This window comes from Phyllobates terribilis, unplaced genomic scaffold (genome assembly GCF_046119375.1).
Source record: "Phyllobates terribilis strain yellow unplaced genomic scaffold, ASM4611937v1 Scaffold_11__3_contigs__length_659146591, whole genome shotgun sequence".
Classification (NCBI taxonomy): domain Eukaryota; kingdom Metazoa; phylum Chordata; class Amphibia; order Anura; family Dendrobatidae; genus Phyllobates; species Phyllobates terribilis.
In genome coordinates, this window is record NW_027362771.1 from 166,707,070 (window position 1) to 166,730,726 (window position 23,657).

Below are 23,657 nucleotides of genomic sequence, written 5' to 3' on the forward strand. Positions count from 1 at the left end.
TAACACATCATTAAGAGAAATGCCTACAAACAGGATGACCTGAACTTGCAATATGTACAGACCAACAGAAACTTCATCTGTTTGGACCCAGCTTATTTAATATGTTCATTTATGCATCATCTTTGTAAATGTTCATGTTGTACTGTTATTTTAAAGCGTGCCTTTCATTTAATTTGCATTTATTTTTTTTAAATAGTTACTATAGTAGATTAGTTTTCTGAGCTTCTGGCTTAGTGCAAGCAGAGCGCAATATACAGGCTCAATAGAAAATATTCTATTCCAGTCTATGTACAGACTCTTAAGACTTTCCATTGATCGTGCACTTCACTGTGTGCATGCCGTCAGCCAGAAGCTCTGTGCTCTGAGCACGACACTGCTGAGCATCCTTTCAGCAATCAGGGGAGTCTTAGGACTTGGACCCTACCGATCTGCTACATTTATGTAGTACCTATCATTTAAAAAAAAAGTACTATTTAAGTTTTATTACCTTTTTTAATCTATTTTCACCTAAAGCCATACCTGTCGTTTACTTAAAGGATCCTCAATGGGGCTTCACAAATTACAGAGTTTCCTGACCTAACTGGAACCACAAGCCTGGAAAGTCTGTAAGTTATTTATTATTGACCGCACAGTTATTATATGACCAGTATAATTAATATCCCAGTACTTATTTGAATATAATGTTTTTTTCACAGAACCTTGACAGGAGCACAACTGGTCAGTCTTCCAGACATAATCTGTGACCAGTTGCCTAACCTTCAAATGCTGTAAGTACCACTGAAGTCTGTATTATTTTCTAGATATCTATATGAATTATTCCTTGACCACAGTTAAAGTCCGCGCCCTCCCCTTCTCAAGTAACTGTTGTTTTATTCAGAGGAAAATGTGCCCGAAGCTGAGATAAAAGTAATGTAAGCATGATTTAAGTGATTATTAAAATATATGCAGTAACCAGCTATTAGAGGAGCATTATTTGCTACCAATAAAAACAGTAAATCATCGGAATCAAAGTAGAGTTTGCCATGAATGTGACACTTGGTGTGATCACAGTGCTGCATTTGGCAGTTCATGCTGGGAGTGCAGTATTCTTATGGGAGAGGGAGAATCAGATTTCAGTGCAGATTATCTGTGTGCTTTAGAAAGGAATTTAACAGTTTTTAGCGTACTGGAATAGCTGCCCTACATTAAATCCTTAGCCCAGCTCGGTGCATGCAATGTCTTAGCAGAGGGAGGGGGTTGTTTTATGGAATTTGTCTGTGCTTGTTAAGATACGGTTCAAAGGTAGTGAATGGTCCAAGAAATATTGAGAGCAACCATGAAAGAGCATAGTTTGTTCTATCTTTCCAGCAATTAAAAGAGGAAAAAAAAATAGTAGCCCTGAACTGCTCATTTACTCGACTCATATTGTGTGTGAGCAAAGTTCTTTGTGTATGAAAACCACTGACTGCTACAGTGTTCTGTGCACACCATAAAGGATCTCTTCTGTACACCATGCCATCCTGAGCTCTGCTATTCACCATTGGCAATTAAAATTCACTCAAGACAAAGCTTCCCAGCTGCGGACTGCCGAGGAATCTGGACACCCCCTGTCACCCAATATGTTCTCCCAGGCTGATGACATGAAACTTGGCTGGCACTGCAACCTGTCTCCATAGCTGAACTCCATTCTTGGATACTATCTACGCAACATCAATGGCAATAGCATAAATCCTTTTTGTATCTACGTGAGGATATAAACTTGTAGGATCAATCAAAGCACTGTACAGTCTGTAACCTTTATATATAAAGTGCCCGAGCACAATTGGCGCATATATCATTATGTGCAAATAGCATTTGATAAGGATTAGACATGCATGACTTAGCTGCAGACTCCCAGAGTGCCAATTTATTTTGTCTGTAACCTACACAGAAAAAAAAATAATTTATGACAGCAGCTATTAGATCACTGTGAATACATGTGGTGTTCCTTCACTTGGCATTTTGGTGTATTAACACTGATTACAATTTATTGCTTTATTACCATTGTGTGTGTTGTAAAACTTTCCACAAATATGCCATACACATTTATGTTTTAAAGAGGGGAAATTATATTTATAGACCTGTTGTGTTTTTGGTCTGTAACGCCCATATGTGTGCAAAGAATAAGATCCAGTTCAGTGTTCCAAAAACCAAACACTGCCTTACAGAAACGTTCAGCACATTGTGATGTCCGGAAAGCCAAAAATGTGGAGCATTTACTAGTCAAAAAAATTATTAGGCACAGATCTTTATTATAATTATAACATTCATTATTTTACTCTCTCTATTATTAGGTTGGAGACAGTATTACACTGATGATGGAAGTTTGTTTGTTTTGCCCTAGTTTACGTCCATAAACACTTGGGTACATTTGTACAAAAATATGTGCCTGGATGAATGCATCAAGGGTTCCTCCTTCTTATGCTCATCCAGCACTCAGATGTCAAGTTTTATGGAAATAACTTTAAGTGTTGATCTTTTCTGTAACAAGATAAAAGAAGACACAAAACTATATTCTTCTCATATGAATACGCTTCATTAGCTTTAAAAATTGAGATTATTATCATTATTTCCATGGCGAGACGTTCCCTGCTGTGTGTATATACACTCTTCATCATTGAAATTGCAATACCAAGTAGGAAAAGTCGTGGAATTATGGAAATCACAGGATTGATAGACATATTAATGATATGCTAATGATGAGTAACTGGGAACAACATTTTTAAAACCTCTCGATTTATTCAGTGTTGAGTATGAGCGCTACCTGCAGAAATACACACACTTACTTGCCTTGGCATGTTATCAGTGAGGTTATTAATGGTTGTCTGAGGAATGTTCTGTCATGCTGAATGCATTTGGACACACATCATCAAGCTCCACTACTGGCAGCTCCCTTTGCAATTGCCAACAAATCATAACCCAGATATGGTCAATGAGAGACAAGTCTTGAGATGCTGCAGGTCATAGTAGCATGTTTAGGCCACACAGGCTGCTTAAAGTAGCACAAGCAACATGTGGCCTGGCGTTGTTGTGTTGAAGAACTGGGACACTTTGGAGAAACATCTGTACCACTTGTTCCATGACCAGAATCAATGTAAAACTGAGCTATTAGTGTACCTGGAATGAAGATTAGAGAGGTCTGGCCACTGTATATTACGTCACCCTACATCATAATCCCAGGAGTAGGACTGGTGTGACTTTCCCTCATTAAGGCTAAGTGCCCACGATGCAGAAATGCTGCACATTTTTTCCGCTTCTCCCTGGCAGGAAAAACGCATGCGGTTTTTACATGCATTTTTCCCGCCAGGTAGAAGCGTTTGTCAAGCGTTCTTCACATGCATTTCTGCATGCGGGTTATCAAGCTCTTTTCCAATCGATTTTAGCATCACTTGGAAAAGTGCTTGACAACTTGGTCACACTATATAAATCCATGCAACCGGCATGGATTTATATAGTGTGACCAAGTAATAGTTTCCCGCCAGGTAGAAGCGTTTGTCAAGCGTTCTTCACATGCATTTCTGCATGCGGGTTATCAAGCTCTTTTCCAATCGATTTTAGCATCACTTGGAAAAGTGCTTGACAACTTGGTCACACTATATAAATCCATGCAACCGGCATGGATTTATATAGTGTCACCAAGTAATAGTTAAAAAAAAAGAATAAGAATGGTAAAAAATAAAGATTATACTTACCTTCCGATGGCCCCCGGTGTTTTTTCCGCTGCATCCGGTCTCTTGTACGGTTCGCGATGGTCTAAAAGGAACTTCCATGACATCATTTAGTCATGTGACAGGTCACGAGACCGCTGATGTCGGCGGTTGTGTGTTCTGTCACATGACTAAATGACGTCATGGCAGGTCCTTTCACACGATCGCGACCCATACAACAGACCGAACGCAGCGAAGAAAAGACCGGGGGCCATCGGAAGGTAAGTATAATCTTTATTTTTTAGTTTACATTTTTTTTAACTGGTTCTATGGTACCCGAGTCTGGATGAGAGTCTCCTCTTCTCCAAACCCGGGTACCATATGCACATTGAATCGCATAATATCGGCTTGTGCACATGTAGTCATACGGATATTGTGCGATTCAATGCAAGTCAATGGCGGCAATTACGCTGCGTGTCCACAAAATTAATGGACATGCTGCGTATTTTTCCGCAATGATAATCCGCAGCGGAAATTTCCGCAGCATGTGCATAGCACATGCGGATTATCATTGGGGACCATGGGGCACGTATTACCAAGCGTTTTTTAAGCGTTTTCGCTACGGAAATTCCGCTGCAAAAATACTTGAAAAACTCATAGTGGGCACTCAGCCTAAGGCCTCTTCATGGTTTCTCCATGTGGTCTACTGACCAATATACAGCTATCATTGCATCCAAGACAAAAGCAAGACTCATCGCTGAAGAGGATAGATCTCCCTTCCAGCCTCTATTGCTGTTTTGCTCTGCACCATGAAGGGAGCTGCTAGCAGTGGATATCGACAGTTTGCATTGCCAAGTGCATTCAGTGTGACAGAACATTCCTCAAACAACCATTAATATCCTAAGTGCTAGCATGCCAAGGTGTCTAATATTTTATACTGAATAAATCAAAATGTTTTGAAAATGTTGTTTCCATTTCTTCATTATTAACATGTCAATTGATCCTGTAATTTCCATAATTTAACAACTTATACATATATATCTGTGTGTGTGTGTATATACATATATATATGTATACATATATAATATACACATGTAGCATAGAGGACGCTTGGTGTTTAGAACCCACTCAAGTTAGCTGTAAACCATTTACTTCGTACACACAGCTTCCCTTGGCACTTCAAAAATGTTAAAAAGTGAGTGAGAGTGGGCAAGAGCAAGAATTTTTTGAGTAAGTCTGTCTCTTGTAAAGGTATTGACCACCGCAGGGAAGAAGTATGTTTTGCAGCCTAATACGTTATATAATCCCTGACCTTGTCAGTTAGATGGTATAAAATACTACTACTCAATCCTCTAATGAAGAATATTGAAATGTTGCCTAGTTTGAATATATAAGAAACCAAAGCGTAGATCCCTTAATGAAATCAGTATATTTTCCATGTTATAGCCATAACTATGTGAACCTTCCCTTAAAAGGCCCCAATACGTATTACATAGCTGTCAGTCAAACAATTGTTTAGCCAACCGCCATCTTGCCAGAATTCCCTATACTCGGGAATGCTCGACTTGGCTGAGCATTGATTTCTTTCTCTGTGAGAGAGCTGATACCAGAATCATCTGACAGCAGCTTATCTCCTCAACAAATAAAAGTATCAGCCATTAACATCTTAACAGCTGGATATTCTCTCCCTCCAACACATGAAACCGTCAGTCGATCTTGCTTAAATCAGTGGGTTCTGCCAGGTTTAACCTTATGTGTATGGGGGTCTTTCCAAAGTATGGAGATGGGGTGACAAACCTGCACTAGGAACTATTTTGCCCATAATGGGGATACAATGGGGAGTGGAAGTTCTTCTTTATTGGCTTTGGTCCCCGCTATCTTCTATGTACAACCTTAGCTACATCCTTTGTAAATGAATCCGTTGGTAATTTTAGTCATCTATCATTGTGATCTGGAAGTTTGGCTTAATCAGTGCTCGAACCTTAGTGGAAGTTTGAACGATGTGTAGATGGATGGATATTTGCCTAAATAATTTCTGTTTGACTTTTAACTTTTATATTGGCCACAATTATTTGTGTTTGTGGTATTTTAGTCTGCTTTGCCATTCTGGTAGACATAATAGCGTATAAAAATGTAATTAGCAGTATTGAAGATGTATTCATTGAGGAGGATATTGTGTCTTGAATTAGCCAAGATAAAATAATAAAATACTCAATCCCAAGGTATGTGCTTGAGCTCATCCAATGAAGTAATAAGTGCAACTCCAACAATGTGATCACCAAACATGTCCACTATAAAGCAGTCCAGATGTGTCTTACATGCATTCAGTTATATCTGGCACGTGTCCAGTCCTCCATAACTGTGATTAATTGGCAATACTGATATTTATTTACGTGCTATAGTAAATTTCTATGATGCAAGGTAGCATTAAAGCACTTAAGAGGTAATTTAATTTGCTTTGAAGCTGCCGAAATAAAACACAGAAAGCTCTTATTCATGGAGGAGCTTCATCTGTATGTAATTTGATTGCCTTTCTTGGATGTGCCTGTATTGGATTTCAATCCTAAACATTTGTGCAGTGCTTCCCAGGCCTGCCTGCGTGGAAACATGTATGTAAGGCCTCTTTCTCACATCCAAGTTTCTACTACATGTTCGTTTTTTTTTTTTAAATTTTTGAGGAGAGAACATGTACTCATAATATATAAGTCTTTTCACATGCCAATTTGTTTGCAGGCCATCGGTTCCCCCCAAAAAATGTAGACGTGTCTGATTTGGTCTCATTTGCTGAACAAACTTGCCATTCAAGTGAATTTGACCTCAGAAAGAATAAACAGCATGTAGAGTTGTATTCGTCTGATATCTGTTTTAACTGACTAATGTCACTAGTGGATGACACTCAGGTGGTTAAAAACAAACACACAGACCAAAAACTGTTTTTTTGCATAGGAGCTGAAAACTGATGAACTGTTAATTCAACCTCAATGTGTTTAATTGACTTGATTATTTAGTTAATATTCTTTTGTTTCTGTCTCTATTAGACACCGTCCTTTAATCACATATGTAGCATAGCTTAAGGGGCTAAAACACATTATTTTTTCTCTTTTTTTTTTTACAGAGATTTATCATATAATCTTATCAAGGATTTGCCCAGCTTCTCAGCGTGTCAGCGGCTTCAGAAGATGTGAGTATTTATTACAAGTGCAGGTGTTTTACAGTTAATTCTTTCACTGCTACTTAAGCCTTCCAAGGCATATCACTTCAATCGTGAAATGCTTAATACCATTAGCCCCGTCATGTTTGGGTTAAAGGTGATATGATTGTGCCGAAAGGTTTGTTATGAAATTTCACGCTTAAACTCTGCACTTATAATTTGTCTGTCATTTCAGAGATTTGCGTCATAATGAAATCTATGAAATTAGATCCAACACCTTTCAGCAGCTGACTGTCCTAAGATCCTTGTAAGTGCTTTCCAAATCTTTTACTTGTTTGATCATATTTTGTTTAAGGATTTTAAGCACTTTATTTAAATAAACCATGAAATTAACAATGTATTAAAAATGGACACATTCCTGTTAACAAGTAGTAATCTCTAGTGGCTAGTCATTGGCTACATAACATATACATTACGGAAATAAACATTGTATCTGTTTTTGATATCCTCTGTTTTCTGTCTTAATTTTTGACTAGTTAAATCATTGAAGGAAATCTGTCAGCAGGTTTTTCTATGCAATCTGACAGCAGTGTGTGTTAGGGACAGAGACCCTGATTACATCGATGTATCACTTACCGTATTTTTCGGACCATAAGACGCACTTTTTTCCCCCAAATTTGGGAGGAAAATGGGGGGTGCGTCTTATGGTCTAAAAGTAACTTACCGGTGGTGGTGGAGTGGGATCGCAGGGCCATCAGGAAGGTGGCAGCAGCAGCAGGCGGCAGCAGAAGAGGAGGAGGTGAGGCGGGCCGGTATCTGCCTGGGGGCCGGGGTCAGTGTCTTGCTATGAGCCGCTTCCAGTGCAGTCGAAGCTGTGATCTACAGGAAAATGGGAGCCAGCGCATGCGCTCTGCCACGCCGGCGGCCATTTTCCTGTAGATCACAGCTTCAGAAAGCTGGCCGCGCACACCGGAAGCCGCTCTGCCACTCCATCAAGACACCTGCCCCAGTACCAGGCCCCCAGCAGCAGCCACCAGTGCCAGGCATCCAAGCCCCCTGCGCCAACCACCAGGCTCCCAGCGCCAGCCACCAGGCCGTCAGCGCCAGCCACCAGTGCCTGGCACCCAGGCCCAAACCCCCAGCACCAGCCACCAGGCCCCCAGAGCCAGGCGCCAGCCACCAGGCCACCATTGCCAGGCCACCAGGCACCAGGCCCACAGCGACAGCCACCAGGCCACCAGCGCCAGGCCCTGCTTCCTGAAGGACCTTGCCTCCTGTGACCCCTGCTCCACCCTCCCCAGGTAAAATACCTATTCAGCCCAAAATTTGGGGTGCTTCGTATGGTTCGGTGCGTCTTATAGTCCGTAAAATATGGTAGTTTACTGGGCGCAGCAGTTATGATAGAGTAAATGTTTTTCTGCTGCAGATCTAGCAGAGCTCAGCTGTTGAACACTGTATAACCCTAAGACAAGGAGGTACGAGGCCAATTGTCCCATAGCAATAATCTCCTATTGATAAAACACTGTATTGAAATAGCAAAACACAGCCCAGTAAATGACACATCACTGTAATCAGGGTCTCTGTTTCTACATTATGGTGCGTTCAGATTACATAGCAAAAACCTGGTGACAAATTCCCTTTAAGGCTAGGGCTAAACACAGACTGCTTCAATAGCAACTATGTGATATATACAGTCATGGCCGAAAGTGTTGGCACCCTTGAAATTGTTCCAGAAAATGAAGTATTTCTCCCAGAAAATTATTGCAGTTACACATATTTTGTTATACACATGTTTATTTCCTTTGTATGTATTGGAACAACACAAAAAAAACAGGGAAAAAAGGCAAATTGGACATAATACCACCATTGTTAAGAACTAGTAGGTACAAGAATATGAGTATAAAAAAAATAAGTTTTCATTAGATCCAGATTTCTAGGGCAAAATTGATGCCAGAGAAAACAAACACATATTTATTAATGCTACAAAGTGCTAGTTGAAGAAGAGCTAAACATATAAAGGGGGAGTACGCCTACCAAATTATAATTGCATAAAACCCAGGACTTCAGAGCAAAAAATATGTGATAATAGAAAAAAAATTACTTATCCAACAAACCAGTACCAGAATATGGACCACACCCACTGCACATTTCCGTAGATGCTTTATTAAGGGAACTCTTTATCAAGGACTAAACACTGACTTTTCCTAAATGACATGTTTAGTACCAGCTACGAGCATACATATCTTCTATGATATACACTGCTCAAAAAAATAAAGGGAATACTTAAACAACAGAATATAACTCCAAGTAAGTCAAACTTCTGTGAAATCAAACTGTCCACTTAGGAAGCAACACTGATTGACAATCAATTTCACTTGCTGTTGTGCAAATGGAATAGACAATAGATGGAAATTATTGGCAATTATCAAGACACACTCAATAAAGGAGAGGTTCTGCAGGTGGGGACCACAGACCACATCTCAGTACCAATGCTTTCTGTCTGTCTGTCAACAACTCAGCAGCAGGACCGCTACCTCCGCCTTTGTGCGAGGAGGAACAGGAGGAGCACTGCCAGAGCCCTGCAAAATGACCTCCAGCAGGCCACAAATGTGCATGTGTCTGCACAAATTGTTAGAAACCGACTCCATGAGGGTGGTATGAGGGCCCGACATCCACAGATGGGGGATGTGCTCACAGCCCAACACCATGCAGGACGCTTGGCATTTGCCACAGAACACCAGGATTGGCAAAGTCGCCACTGGCGCCCTGTGCTCTTCACAGATGAAAGCAGGTTCACACTGAGCACGTGACAGACGTGACAGAGTCTGCAGACGCCGTAGAGAGCGATCTGCTTCCTGCAACATCCTTCAGCATGACCGGTTTGGCAGTGGGTCAGTAATGGTGTGGGGTCGCATTTCTTTGGAGGGCCGCACAGCCCTCCATGTGCTCGCCAGAGGTAGCCAGACTGCCATTAGGTACCGAGATAAGATCCTCAGACCCCTTGTGAGACCATATGCTGGTGCGGTTGGCCCTGGGTTCCTCCTAATGCAGGACAATGCCAGACCTCATGTGGCTGGAGTGTGTCAGCAGTTCCTGCAAGATGAAGGCATTGGAGCTATGGACTGGCCCGCCCATTCTTCAGACCTGAATCCGATTGAGCACATGTAGGACATCATGTCTCGCTCCATCCACCAACCATCTGTAACCTCATCAGGAGCATTCCCAGTCGTTGTAGGGAGGTCATACAGGCACGTGAAGACCACACACGATACTGAGCCTCATTTTGACTTGTTTTAAGGACATTACATCAAAGTTGGATCAAACTGTAGTGTGTTTTTCCACTTTAATTTTGGGGGTGACTCCAAATACAGGCCTCCATTGGTTAATAAATTTGATTTCCATTGATGATTTTTGAGTGATTTTGTTGTCAGCACATTCAACTTTGTACAGAACAAAATATTCAATGAGAATATTTCATTCATTCTGATCTAGGATGTGTTATTTGAGTGTTCCCTTTATTTTTTGAGCAGTGTATATATTTACACATACAGTGGCATGTAAAAGTTTGGGCACCCCTGGTCAAAATTGCTGTTATTCGAACAGTTAAGCAAATTGAAGATGAAATGACCTCTAAAAGTTCTAAAGTTATAGAGGACGCATTTACTTTGTATTTTAGGCAAACAATATATATATATATATATATATATATATATATATATATATATATATATAGTCATTTTTAACATTTTAAAAATTACAGAAAGGAAAATGGACCGATGCAAAAGTTTGGACATCCTGTATGGTTAGTACCTAGTAACACCCCCTTTTGCAAGTGTCACAGCTCATCAACGCTTATTGTCGCCAGCCAAGAGTCTTTCAATTTTTGTTTGAGGGATTTGCATCCATTGCTGCTTGGAAAAGTCTTCCAGTTCTGTGTGATTCCTGGGTCATCTTGCATGCTCTGCTGTTTTGATGTATAGCCACAGATTTTCAATGATGTTCAGATCAGGAGGATGTGAGGACCATTATAAAACCTTCAGCTTGCTCCTTTTGAGGTAGTGTATTGTGGATTTTGACGTGTGTTTAGGATCATTATCCATTTTTTAGAAGACATCCTTTTTTCATATTCAGATTTATTACAGATGGTGTTTGTTTGCATCAAGAATTAGTTGAAATTTCATTAAATCCATTCTTCCCTCTACCTGTGAAATGTTCCCGTGCCATTGGCTGCAACACAACCCCAAAACATGATTGATCCACCCCCATGCTTAATGTTAGATGTTCTTTTCCTGAAATTGTGTCCTTTTTTCTCCGCACATACCTTTGATCATTGTGGCCAAAGAGTTCTATTGTAACCTCATTGGTCCATAGGACTTGTTTCTAAAATGCATCAGGCTTGTTTTATATGTTCTTTTGCATACTTCTGATGCTGAATTTTTTGGTGAGGATGCAGAAGAGGTTTTTTTCTGATGACTCATTCATGAAGGCCATATTTGTGCAGGTGTCTTTGAACAGTAGAACAATGTACTACAACTCCAGAGTCTACTAAATCTTTCTGAAGGTCTTTTCCAGTCAAGCGGGGATTATGATTTGCCTGTCTAGCAATCCTACGAGCAGCTCTCACTGATATTTTGCTTGGTATTCCAGAACTTATCTTGACCTCCACTATTCCTTTTAACTGCCATTTCTTAATTACATTTCGAACTGAGGAAAGGGCAACTTCAAAACGCGTAGCTATCTTCTTATAGCCTCCTCCTGCTTTGTGAGCCTTCAGCATTTTCATTTTCAGAGTGCAAGGCAGCTGCTTAGAAGAACCCATGGCTGTAGTTTTTTGGCAAAAGGTTAGAGAGGGCTGGGTTTTTATAAAGCTGGGAAATTTGCATCATCTGGCCTTTCCTAATGATGATAGTGAACAAGCCATAAGTTTAATTAAGGTCTGAAACCTTGGTCAAAGTTACCTGAGCACACAAATCTCCAAAGGTGCCCAAACTTTTGCATTGGCCCATTTTCCTTTTTGCAATTTTTAAAATGTAAAAATGACAATATATATTTTTTGCCTAAAATATAAAGGAGATGTGTCATCTTTAACTTTAGACCCAGAAATCTAAGGAAGAATGGATGAAAATCCCTCAAACAAGAATTGAAAGACTCTTGTCTGCCCACAAAAAGCGTTTACAAGCTGTGATACGTTAAAATGTAAAAAATGAAAATATATATATTTTTGCCTAAAATACAAAGGAAATGTGTAATCTTCAACTTTAGGCCTTTTAGGGATCATTTCATCTTCAACTTGCTTAACTGTTCACAATAACAATTTTGACTAGGGGTGCCCAAACTTTTACATGCAACTGTGTAATGAGTAGTTTGCTCTATTCTAAACCTCTTGGGGTTTTCATGTTATATAATAGTTGCCATAAAACAAAATCCTGTAATCATTAGTGTAATTTCCATTTGCCTATTGTTTATATGTTCTTTTTGTGTTTCCAGGGACTTGGCCTGGAACAAAATTACATATGTTCATCCTCACTCATTTTCATCTTTACCTTCACTTATCAAATTGTAAGTTGTATTTAAAACAATCAAATCCTAACTTATTGGATATTGATAAATGCATTACTTGTGTTTTTAGGAGTATCACCCAGTTCTGAGCTATTTTTCCTTTTTTTCTGAGAATGAGTAAGCATTTTATAATGTGTTTAAGACACTGTTTCCACTTTGTACAACAAGGGGGCATGGCTGTGCTGAAAAAGTAAGTGGTTTACTGGAAAAAGGCACATCTTAATGTGCGACACCTTGCGCCAATAACTGCATCAAAGTTTTTGAGTAAACTTCGGGCACAAGTAGGCCAACAAATAGGTGGTTTAATTTTAGACTAAACAGTCTTAAAATACGCCAGATTTATCAAACAGCATGAACCACCTTGAAAAATTTGGTACATAATAAGTATGTTGAGTAAGTTTGCACTTTCATAAGAATAGGGCAGTATTGATGAATCTGCCCTATTTGAATTACTTGCTCAGTGGCGGACAAGCAAGAAATGTTTTGGGAGCATGTGCTTCTAACTAGTAAGTGAAAAGCTCATTCAGAAGTGACAAACAAATTGAATGTGCTTTTGGTTGTCAGTTTTGCAAAAAAATAAATAAATAAATGTACCTTAATTACCAAACTTTGCTGCTTTAACTTCCAACTTACTAATATAAGTTCATTTTTATGAATAATTTTTACATTTTCAGAGATAGAAACACACAACTTGATAATATGCTGAAATTGTGGGCATTTATGATTTCCATGTGTCCTCTCTTCCCAGAGATCTTTCTTCCAATCATTTGTCTTCATTTCCTGTTACTGGTCTACATGGTTTGACTCATCTCAAACTGACGGGAAATACTGCGCTGCAAAAACTGATCCCATCAGAACATTTCCCAAAGCTAAGGTGAGCAGATCATAGTACTTATATAAATGTACTTTTCTATTGGAGCTTCTTCTCCTTTACTAGTCATACTTAAAGGGTTTGCGCGCCTTTAGGGACAAATTTTTTTTCAATAAAATATACTGTATGTATTGGGTGCTAAAAATAATTTTTCCAATTCTGTTTCAGTAAAAGTTTTGCATTGTCTGCCCTCTATTGCTGCCTTCTGTTGTCTCTGTGTCTATTGCTTGCTGCAGAATGTGATAACCGAGAATCCTCAGCGAGCTCATTTTAATAGGCAAACAGGAGAGTTTTTCTGAGCAACTCTGTTAATTTATGATCACAGACGACTTCAAAGTTGAATGAGGAGGGGGATCCTGTAAAAGCCGAACAATTCAAAATTTGTAATAAATCTCAATATCAAAAATTATTTTTAGCCCCAAGTACATACACTTAAAGGTAACCTGTTAGTAGGATTTTATACCCTAAACTAACATCATCTATTTAAATCATCTGAATTGTTGATGACATGCATTTCTTTGTATTATAAGTCCATTTCTCCATTTTCTAAAAATCCATTGGCAAATGTTTGTGCAGCGGGCCGGGCCTGCACTTATAACTCTTTAGCTTCTCTCCTTCTTTCTCTTCCCGCCATTGACCTCCTGTCAGTGACTGACAGATCACTCTTCTCTGTGACCTGCTTTCCTGACCGAGATCTCGCGCAGGCTCCATCATTCCCAGTGGCGGCACTTTCATAGATCAGTAGTTCAGCTCTCGCAACGTCACCAGGGCCTTACTGCCCATGTGCCACCTAGTGGAATGAATCCGCCTGTGCAAGATCTCAGGCAGGTAGGCAGGTCACAGAGAAGTGTGACCTTTCAGTCACTGACTGGAGGCCAGCAGCAGCAGGAGGAGAAAGAGAGAGGCCGGAGAGCCATAAGTGCATTTACGAGCTCATTTGCAGAAACATTTGCTGATGGATTTCTAAAAAACAGAGAAATGGACTTATAATATAAAGATATGGACATAATCAACAGTTCAGACGCTTTACATAGATGAGGTTAGTTGAGGGTCTGACAGGTTCCCTTTAAGTAAGTAAAAGAAAAAATTGTTGTCCCTAAAGGTGGACAACCCCTATAAGCATGTTTAATAGGATTGTGAAATATGGTTATAGATATGACTTTTCAAATCATATATTCTTAATATGGTGTATTATGGTAAATGTGTTTTGAGGGGGTGTGGTTTACAAGGTCTGTGTGCGTGCCCTTTTGGAGAGGATTCACTAAAATCAGTGCAAGCAAAATTGTGAAACCATTGCGTGGTTGAATGATTTTTTCGAAGGACCTCTGAATACGAAGAACAGGAAATGGCTCTGATAGTTATAGACATCACCTCTTATTTTCCCTTCTACTTGGTCAAAGACGCTAGACTTACCACAGAGGAGACAGGGAGTGCCAAAGCCATTAAAGCTATGACTAGACGCACTCATGTTGCCATATGTACAACATGCAATGCGCTTATTGGAGTCTTACAATCTGCATGCTAGTTTAACTATAGGTCACCAAAGCAGTATCACAGCCATGCTGCCTCTCGCTTGTTTGCACATGGATTTTAAATAGTGCTACATTATATGATATTACAATAAATTAGCGATAATGTAGCCGTTGTCCTAAGGTTATAAAGCTTAAAGGCTTTATCTGGGAATAGTTGCTCCTGGTTCATTTCACCTCACGTTCAACAGAGCAGCACCTTCTATTCTCGCCTTCCTGTCTTCACTGTCAACGGTGCATCACTGCCAACATCATGCTGAATGACAGCTGGGTCCCCACAAATAAGCAGCGGGGAGCCGGCTGTCAATCAGCATTACATTGGCAGTGACAGCCCATCATCAGAGCAGAGCGGAAGAGAAGGAGCTGCACTGTCAACTTGACGTCACCAGAAGCAGGAGAATCGCTGTCAAGACCTGTCCTTGACCACTCTGAGCCAGTTGATATTATCGCTGGGTAGAACAGGCAGGTAGTTAGAGTTAACAACTACCTATCTTTAAGTTCTTAGCCTCATAGGAAAAAACAACCGAATTCCCGGATAACCCCTTTAAAATAGCACTCTTAACTGCACTAAATGTTCTATAATTTAGTAGTGTGTATTATTCAGTACATTATAATGAAATGGTTTGCAGCTCCTTCAAGTAGTACAGTATGTTAATATGGACTGAAAAAACATGCATATCCCTGCACTAGCACAGCATCTACTGAATTTTGGGAACATCTATTCCCTAGAGCCCCCATAATGTCACCTTTTCCATATGTTTCCAGGTTCCTGCGTTTTCAAGGTTCATTCTATATCCTGTCTCATATTTTTCCTTACACATGTCAGGTACCCAATTAAACTGTCATCAGGACCTCACTACTCTTGTAGTAAATGTGAAAGCATAGTTGTATTTGTGGAATACATTTTTCTTGTACAAAAGAGAATAGACCTGGAGTGCCTGAAATAAATAACTGTAAGGCATGTTATAGCACGCTTTTGTTTTAGTACATTTTCTAAGTTTGTAATTTATCGTTCCTGTTAAGCACTGAAAATTACAATGAATAGTATAAAGAAAATATGTCTGCCACATTGTGTACTGGAGCAGAGGTAGACAATAGTTAGCACGCTAGAACTCCCCATTAATCTCACGAGGGCTGAAGCTTGCCATCATCAACATTCTTGCACTTTGGTAAAACAAAGGCTAATGTGACTATGAGTACAAATCCAATTACTCATCACAGGTACTTTTATTTACAGAAAACTAAGGAGAATGCCAAGGAGTAAGGCTTCAATTATATTGACTATATCATTACCAGAACATCATGCCATTTTTATGGCCTTTGTCCTTTATGAAGTGCTGCCAGACTCGCTTCACGTTGCCTTAATGAACAGCAGTTGTTTACAAACCACTATTTCCAACACCAGATTGGATGAAGATTTGTCAAATTTTACCACATTAACTTGTGCAGTGCACGGTACCAGTAATCTACCTCTAAAGGGCTCCAAAACGCAATTATAAATAAAGTTATTCGGCTACAAGTTCAAATAAGTCACTTTAGCGACATATCACTTATTTATATCTAGGAAATACACTGTATTTCAGTTGTGAAGTTTATCTGTATATTGGTATAGTCTAAAGAGATGAGCGAATCTGTAAATATTAGCTTCATGGCGTTCCACAGACAGACAAGTCTTCGATTATAGAGCCATATGTCTTCTATGGAGGATGAATGGAAAAAAGTCACCTCCGTAACAGGCATTGTACCCATCTGTGACAAAAGCCTTAAAATTAGAACCCCTTTAAAGTAAGTTCAAATTTTAAGACATCTTCAGCAATGTTATTTTCAAATTATTCTCTTACTGTAACTCACTAGGTTTGACAGCCAGAATTAAAAAAAAAAAACGGAGATGGGAAAAATAAGTAGGATAGGATTCAGCTGTTCATTTTGATAGGAATCAGCCATGTTGAATTATTTTGGTTAAAACATTTTTGCATTTCCCAGGATGAGCATTGACTAAGTGTACACATTTCAGCCTGCAAGCCCCATGTTTTATATTTCATAGTTGAACCTACCTACATTTTTTCATCTAAAAAGTATTCTACTCATAAAGGATCCACTGAAAAATTTTCACTTTCATTGAACCTCTACTCTCATTTCTGCTTTTAAGGAGCTTGGCGTAGGGGCTATAAACCAATCTATGACTGTTGCTCAGTGCTATAATTTGGAGATGTGTTGACTGATCTGCCAAGCATCTTTGTACATACTGAAATCCGTTTTCGTTGTAATTGTAACAAGTCTTGCTGTAGCTGTGCTTTGGTCAAATGCTGATTACATTTCAAAGAATCCTGATAAGAAACTGCTGGTGTATAGATACCAGATAATGGCCCCAATTAATCAAAGAGATTTTCCCAGAATTTTGGCCTAAATTACTTTGAAAAGTCACAAAATTTTGGTACAACTCAGAGTTGCACAAAATTTTTTGCGCCTTTTATAATTTTCCGGCCAGTTTTCCCTGCTCCGCCAAAATGGGTGGAGCTGATGCAGGATATGGGTGCGGCAGTAACCTGACTGGAGTAAGATTTCTGGCGTAAGGAACACCACAGCTTGTCTAATTCAAGACAAGCGGTTTGACACCACGGCTCGTCATGAATTGGACAAGTTGTGGCGTTCCTTACACCAGAAATCGTACTCCATGCCACTCGTCAGAAGCTACAGATTCATGAATACGTGTGCATATCCTTATGTATCAGAGGCGTCTGACTCCAACACGCCTTGTTATCAAGACCTCAAGAAAATCAAAGGTCTTGATTAATCGGAGTCATATATGCATACACAATTCTTTAAAATTTGCCAAAAATTGAATAGCTGTTATTTTTTACTAATTTTTGAGTTAAAGGACTCTAAATTGAACTCTTAAGATGGCTTTGAACTATAGCTTCCATTGTTTCTTTGCAGTGTACCTGAGGTCCTAAGTCAGGCCAGTCCACTGTCAGCTTGTAAAGAAAGCTGCTAAATGAGGACATAGGTGGGGTCTTAATAATTATTCAAGGGCTGACATTTTGATTAAGATACACACATGAAATTCAGGAGCATCACAGTGTAAGTTATGTATAGATAATATTTCAACAGAGGCGAAACACAGAAACTTGATGGGCAATGGTGAAGGGGTTAACAAAGAAGAATTCCATTCTAAAAGAGAGAGGCATAGTTTCATCTGGGGAAGATCAATCAACTGGAGATGCTGAAGCTATCACTTAGCATTGATCTCTTCTTTATACAGTAGCTATTTAATGTACCTCAAGTAGTATAAGGGTGCAATAAAAAGCACCATTACATTGAATGCTTGCTCTGCCGCATAACTATTGACTTCTTTTGATCTTCTTCTCTACTTAAATAAAGAACATCAGAGCGCTCTTCCATAAACACACTGTGCCTATAACATCACTGTAATAATACACTTAACTGAGAAAGCAACATGCTGTTACTTACTCTCTCTGTTGCAGACAACTTCTGTTCAAGTTGGCCATGAAGTCCTACCAATTTACCTCTATAAATAATGTGCGCATAGATAGTCTAACAATATACCAAGAGGGAGCGCTTGTAAAAGCAGAATAATTGTTTCCTGTGTTCATTCGTTGCAATTATGTGATGCCCCATAATTCAGAATGGGAAAGCAATGCTTGTGACACGTTCATTCTGTGCCTTTGTACATTTAAATAAATAACAGGACATTAAATCATCCACTTGCTGAAAACATGCACAAGATAGTTGAGATTTATAAGCGCGTTGGGCTGTAATTGCAGTAGTTCTTAAAAGAAAAGATTACATAAAATAACTGCAATTAAGAAGGGCAAATAAAAGTCACATAGCTATGTAAGAATCAAAGAGGAGGCAGAAAATAATATGTTGTGAAGACACATACAGTCTATGCAGGGTGATAAAAAGCTGAATACATTCCACACAGCCATATATTTGCAAATGTCAGTGGTGAAATAAGTCAGTGTTGTCATCTCCACTTTAGCATTGAAAAGCAAACTGTGTATGTAACCGCTCCCCAAACTCCTACATCTACCACTCCCAGCCGCACATTAGTTGCTTCTTATGAACGCTGCACTCTGGAAACTGCTCATATTGTCTTTATTTGGGGACTGTAGCAAGCACGTAACGTATACATTCATATAGTCATTCAAAAATATTGTGGATACATCATTGCACAGTACCCAACCTCGACTAAACAGGCTATTTCACATTCCTGGTTGTCCCACATTGATAGCTATTTGTTAATTCTGCTGCTTAATTTCAGTAGGATAGCTTGGTAAGCAGTTTCATAAATGAGCTATCATATGGATATACACTAGGTGTAAGTATAGTATCTTTTGTCCATATACAGAACTTTTCTGATATCCCATTACAAATTCATTGGCGTTAATATGGAGATACTTCCCCCTCTCCTACCTCTACCTACCCCTTTGCAGCTATAACAGCTTTCACTTTTCTGGGGAGTCTTTCTACAAGATTTTGGAGTGTGTTTGTAGGAATAATTTTTTCCCATTCATCCAGAGAAGCGTTAGCAGACGCTAATGTTGGATGAGAGGAACTGGCTGGTAATCTCCGTTCAAAACTCAACCAAAAGGTGTTTGATAGGGTTGAGATTAGGGCTATTCGTGGACCAGTCAAGTTCTTCCACTCCAAACTCACCCCACTATGCCTTTATGGATTTTACTTTGTGCTCTGGAGCACAGTCTAGATGAAACAGAAAAGGGCCATCCTCAAACTGTTCCTACAAACTTAGAAGCAACAGTAATGCAAAATGTTTTGGTATGGTGAGCATTAGGGTTTCCCTTCATTGGTGTAATGCACACGCCCGGACTGACTGGCGTGTGCGTGTTTAGTAGTTCCACTGGGCCATGAACCGGAGAGTGCCTGGAGGGGCGTAACTAAGTATCTGCCCAATCCGACCAAGGTCGCACGACGGCATATGACGCCAGTGCACCAGGGAGGAACCGAGCAGAGGGACCAGGGTCTACTCCAGGTCAGACTCCGGACACGGCTGTTGGCCCACACCGGGGAATACAGGAACTGGAAGGTAAGGCTGGAACACAGACTGGGGGTATAGGCAGACACGGCTGGTATGCAGACGGGTGGCCGCTGGTAAGCACGACTGGTATGCAGGCAGAGAGGTGCTGGCAGGTACGGCTGGAATGCAGGCAGGTGGATGCTGGTAAGCACGACTGGTATGCAGGCAGGGAGGTACTGGCAGGCACGACAGGCTGGAGCACAGAGTGGATAGGACCCAGTACAGACTGGGACTTCCAGAACAGAACCGCAGATGCGGTGGACAAACACAGCAGGGTGAGACCGCCCGGAGCGGCGGGCAAGAGCAGAGCAAGACTGCCGGAGCAGCGAGCAAAGGGTCAGAGCAGAGCGAGGCTGCCGGAGCAGCGAGCAAAGGGTCAGAGCAGAGCGAGACTGTCGGAGCAGCGAGCAAAGGGTCAGAGCAGAGCGAGACTGCCGGAGCAGCGAGCAAAGGGTCAGAGCAGAGCGAGGCTGCCGGAGCAGCGAGCAAAGGGTCAGAGCAGAGCGAGACTGCCGGAGCAGTGAGCAAAGGGTCAGAGCGGAAACCGCAGGAGCGGTGAGCAAGGCGGAGCAGAGCAGAAACCGCAGGAGCGGTGAGCAAGGCGGAGCAGAGCGGAAACCGCAGGAACGGTGAGCAAGGCGGAGCAGAGCGGAAACCGCAGGAGCGGTGAGCAAGGCGGAGCAGAGCGGCAACCGCTGGAGCGGTGAGCAAGGCGGAGCAGAGCGGAAACCGCAGAAGCGGTGAGCAAGGCGGAGCAGAGCAGAAACCGCAGGAGCGGTGAGCAAGGCGGAGCAGAGCGGCAACCGCTGGAGCGGTGAGCAAGGCGGAGCAGAGCGGAAACCGCAGAAGCGGTGAGCAAGGCGGAGCAGAGCGGAAACCGCAGAAGCGGTGAGCAAGGCGGAGCAGAGCGGAAACCGCAGGAGCGGTGAGCAAGGCGGAGCAGAGCGGAAACCGCAGAAGCGGTGAGCAAGGCGGAGCAGAGGGGACAGGGCTCTGTTCAAACGGAACAGACAGGAAAGGAAAGGCAGAACCAGATACACACTAGATACTTGCAATGAAGTAGCGAGTGGACACTAAACTCACAAACTAAAGTACAGCAACTACGAGTAGGAGTTAGGAGCAGGTTCAGACTCTGCAGAAAAAGGGAAGGGACGGACATATAAACAAAACAGGTAAAAGGAAGGAGAGTGTTCAGACAGGAACTGAGTGTTCGGACAGAAACCGACACTGCAGCGAGAGACAGGAGCGAGTCTGGGTATGCGGCCCCCAGAGAGGCGGGACGAACAAGCAAGGAGCGTGTTCAGACTGGCCTAGAAATACAGCCTCAGGAAGGCGGACAGACAGGCAAACAAACACAGAAACAGATCTAGGTATGCAGCCCCTAGAAGGCAGGATGAACAGGCTAAGTGCGTGTTCAGACAGGTAGCTGTCTAGAGTGCACAGACAGGACACAGTTCAGACACGGAACTGATACCGTAAGGCAGGGAACAGGGAAGGACCTGGCACGTCAGCGACCAAAGGCCAACTGACAGAACAAGATGCTCAGGCAAGGATTCCAGGAAAGAGCTGGGTTAAATACCAGGTGACAGACAGCAATAGGCTGAGGATGCACAAGGGGTGTGCCCGCAGCAGCTACAAGAAGCAGGAAGTGATCGGGCGCCGCCCTTAAGCAGAAGAAACAGAGGCAAGCAGACAGCATGGAGGAAAGCCAGAGTGATAGTCTGGACTGGAAATCAAGTGCGCGCTCTTGCACAGTGGGAGATGGACCACTATGCAAGGATGCCGCCAGGTATGTTACAATTGGAACTAAGGGGCGCAGGCAAACCTCTCTAAAACAACCCAATAGCATTATTCCTGCTCAGCCAGACTTTACAATTGGCACAGTGCAGTCAGACAGGTAACCTTCTCTTGCCTCTTCCCAAACCCAGACTCATCCATCAGACTTCCAGATCGAAAAGCGCGATTCGTCACTCCTCAGAACACATTTCCCCTGCTGCACAGTCCAGTGGTGGCAGCATGTTTTACATTACTCCATCTGATGCTTGGCACTGTGCTTGGTGATGTAAGACCTGCGTACAGCTGGTTGACTATGGAAATCAATGCCATGAAGCTCCCAGCACACAGTTTTTGTGCTGATGTTAATGCCAGAGGAGGTTTTCAGTTCTGCAGATATTGCGTCAGCAGAGCTGTTGCGACTTAGTCACAATGCACCTCGGGACTTTGTGACCTAGCTCTGTAACTTAGTGTGGTGTGCCACATTGTGGCTGAGCTGCTGAGGTTTATAATCATTTCCATTTTTCAATTATATAACTCGCAGTTTATCCATTAATATTTAGGAGGGAATAATTTTCACGAATTCACAATGGTGACATCCTATTACAGGACCACGCTGGTATCAGTGGGATCTATAGAACGAGCCATCCTTTCTCATGTTTATGAAGGCAGACTGCAGGGCTAGGGGCTGGAATTTATACACCTGTGGTTATGGGGCTGAATAAAAAATCTGAATTCAGTGATTAAGAGGTGTATCTTAATACATGTGTCTATATAATTTATCAACATAAAACTGTTATACTGTTAAATGGAACCTGTCACGTGAAAAAAATGCTATTATCCTGCAGATGTGGGGCTAATTTGCAGGTTAATAGCATTCTGAACCTACCCGACACCGGCACTTAAAGCCCCGCTGCCGAGAGGAAATTGGCTTTATTCTCCCCTTCCAGTCGGGGGGGTAACGCCTTTAGGGGTTCAGTCACCGCTCTGTGTATAGAGAGCGACGGCTGTAACCCTAATGATGAGCGAGCTGTCAGTTAGTGCATGGGGCGCTGTTACAGCCACCACTCTCTATACACAGAGCACGATTATAGTTATTGAATATATAGAGAATCCTATCACAATGACAAATAAAAATGGATTAGAACAATACATAAATAGTTGAAGATATATAAATCAAAACTATATAATTCTGAACTCACTTTCATGCCTCTGCAGTAAGCCGGCAAACAGCCTGCGCTCTGTATGCCAGTGAAGCATCCAGGAGTCCTGCTGTACTAATTACCTGAGTTTGAGTCCAGGGGATGCATTACAATGTAGATTACAGCCTTTTTATTCTATCATTCTGATAAGATGTGTATGTAGACTTTTCATGTTATCATGGGATCTCGATATGGGAGTTGTGTAACTAAAGAAAGCAGTAATTGACTTCTGATCTGATGTTTCTAAGAATGGAGAGACCTAGAACTCAACGCTAGAAGTGCTGAAACTTTGCTCTGTGTGTTTTGAAGCCAAATGAATAGGCTACATGTATAAATATGCACAGCTCATCTGTTATAGCCTTGGTCTCCACAAACTTATCTACAAATCTTAAATACTAGTCCAGCATATTACAGCGCTGTTGGAGATGAGGTGGGTGAAGATATTGATTACAGACATCAATTCTGTATTTTACTATTTGTTCCCCTCCTATTCTCTGCATAGAAATTTCTTAAGAAGTCATAAAATTTCTAACCTCGACAACAGCAGCACATGTAGCATATAATAAGCTATTTATTACTAGGATGGTGAAAAGTAGTTATCAATCCAAACTAAATTGACCCTTTTATCTTATGTCATTGGCAGAGTTATGGAAATGCCTTATGCCTACCAGTGCTGTGCCTTTGCAGTCTGTGAAAGTGTCTTCAAACAGTCAAGTCAGTGGAGCAAAGATGACAATAGCAGTGCTGATGACTTTCCTCGGAAGGATGTTGGAATGCTACATCTACAAGGTAAGATACATTTAAGACAAGGTAAGACATAATATAGGGGGAGACATATGCATGACTCA

General features: G+C 41.3%; 1 protein-coding gene across 2 annotated transcripts in view; it reads left to right on the forward strand.

Annotated features, from left to right (window-relative positions):
• LGR5 (leucine rich repeat containing G protein-coupled receptor 5) overlaps positions 1–23,657 on the forward strand; it is a 253,486-nt gene that overhangs the window by 222,089 nt on the left and 7,740 nt on the right. For both annotated transcript variants that reach the window (XM_073651787.1, XM_073651788.1), the window contains 7 exons: positions 537–605; positions 696–767; positions 6,781–6,846; positions 7,052–7,123; positions 12,304–12,375; positions 13,124–13,249; positions 23,453–23,598. In XM_073651787.1, coding sequence (XP_073507888.1) covers positions 537–605; positions 696–767; positions 6,781–6,846; positions 7,052–7,123; positions 12,304–12,375; positions 13,124–13,249; positions 23,453–23,598 — 623 coding nt within the window. The remainder of the gene's footprint in view (positions 1–536; positions 606–695; positions 768–6,780; positions 6,847–7,051; positions 7,124–12,303; positions 12,376–13,123; positions 13,250–23,452; positions 23,599–23,657) is intronic.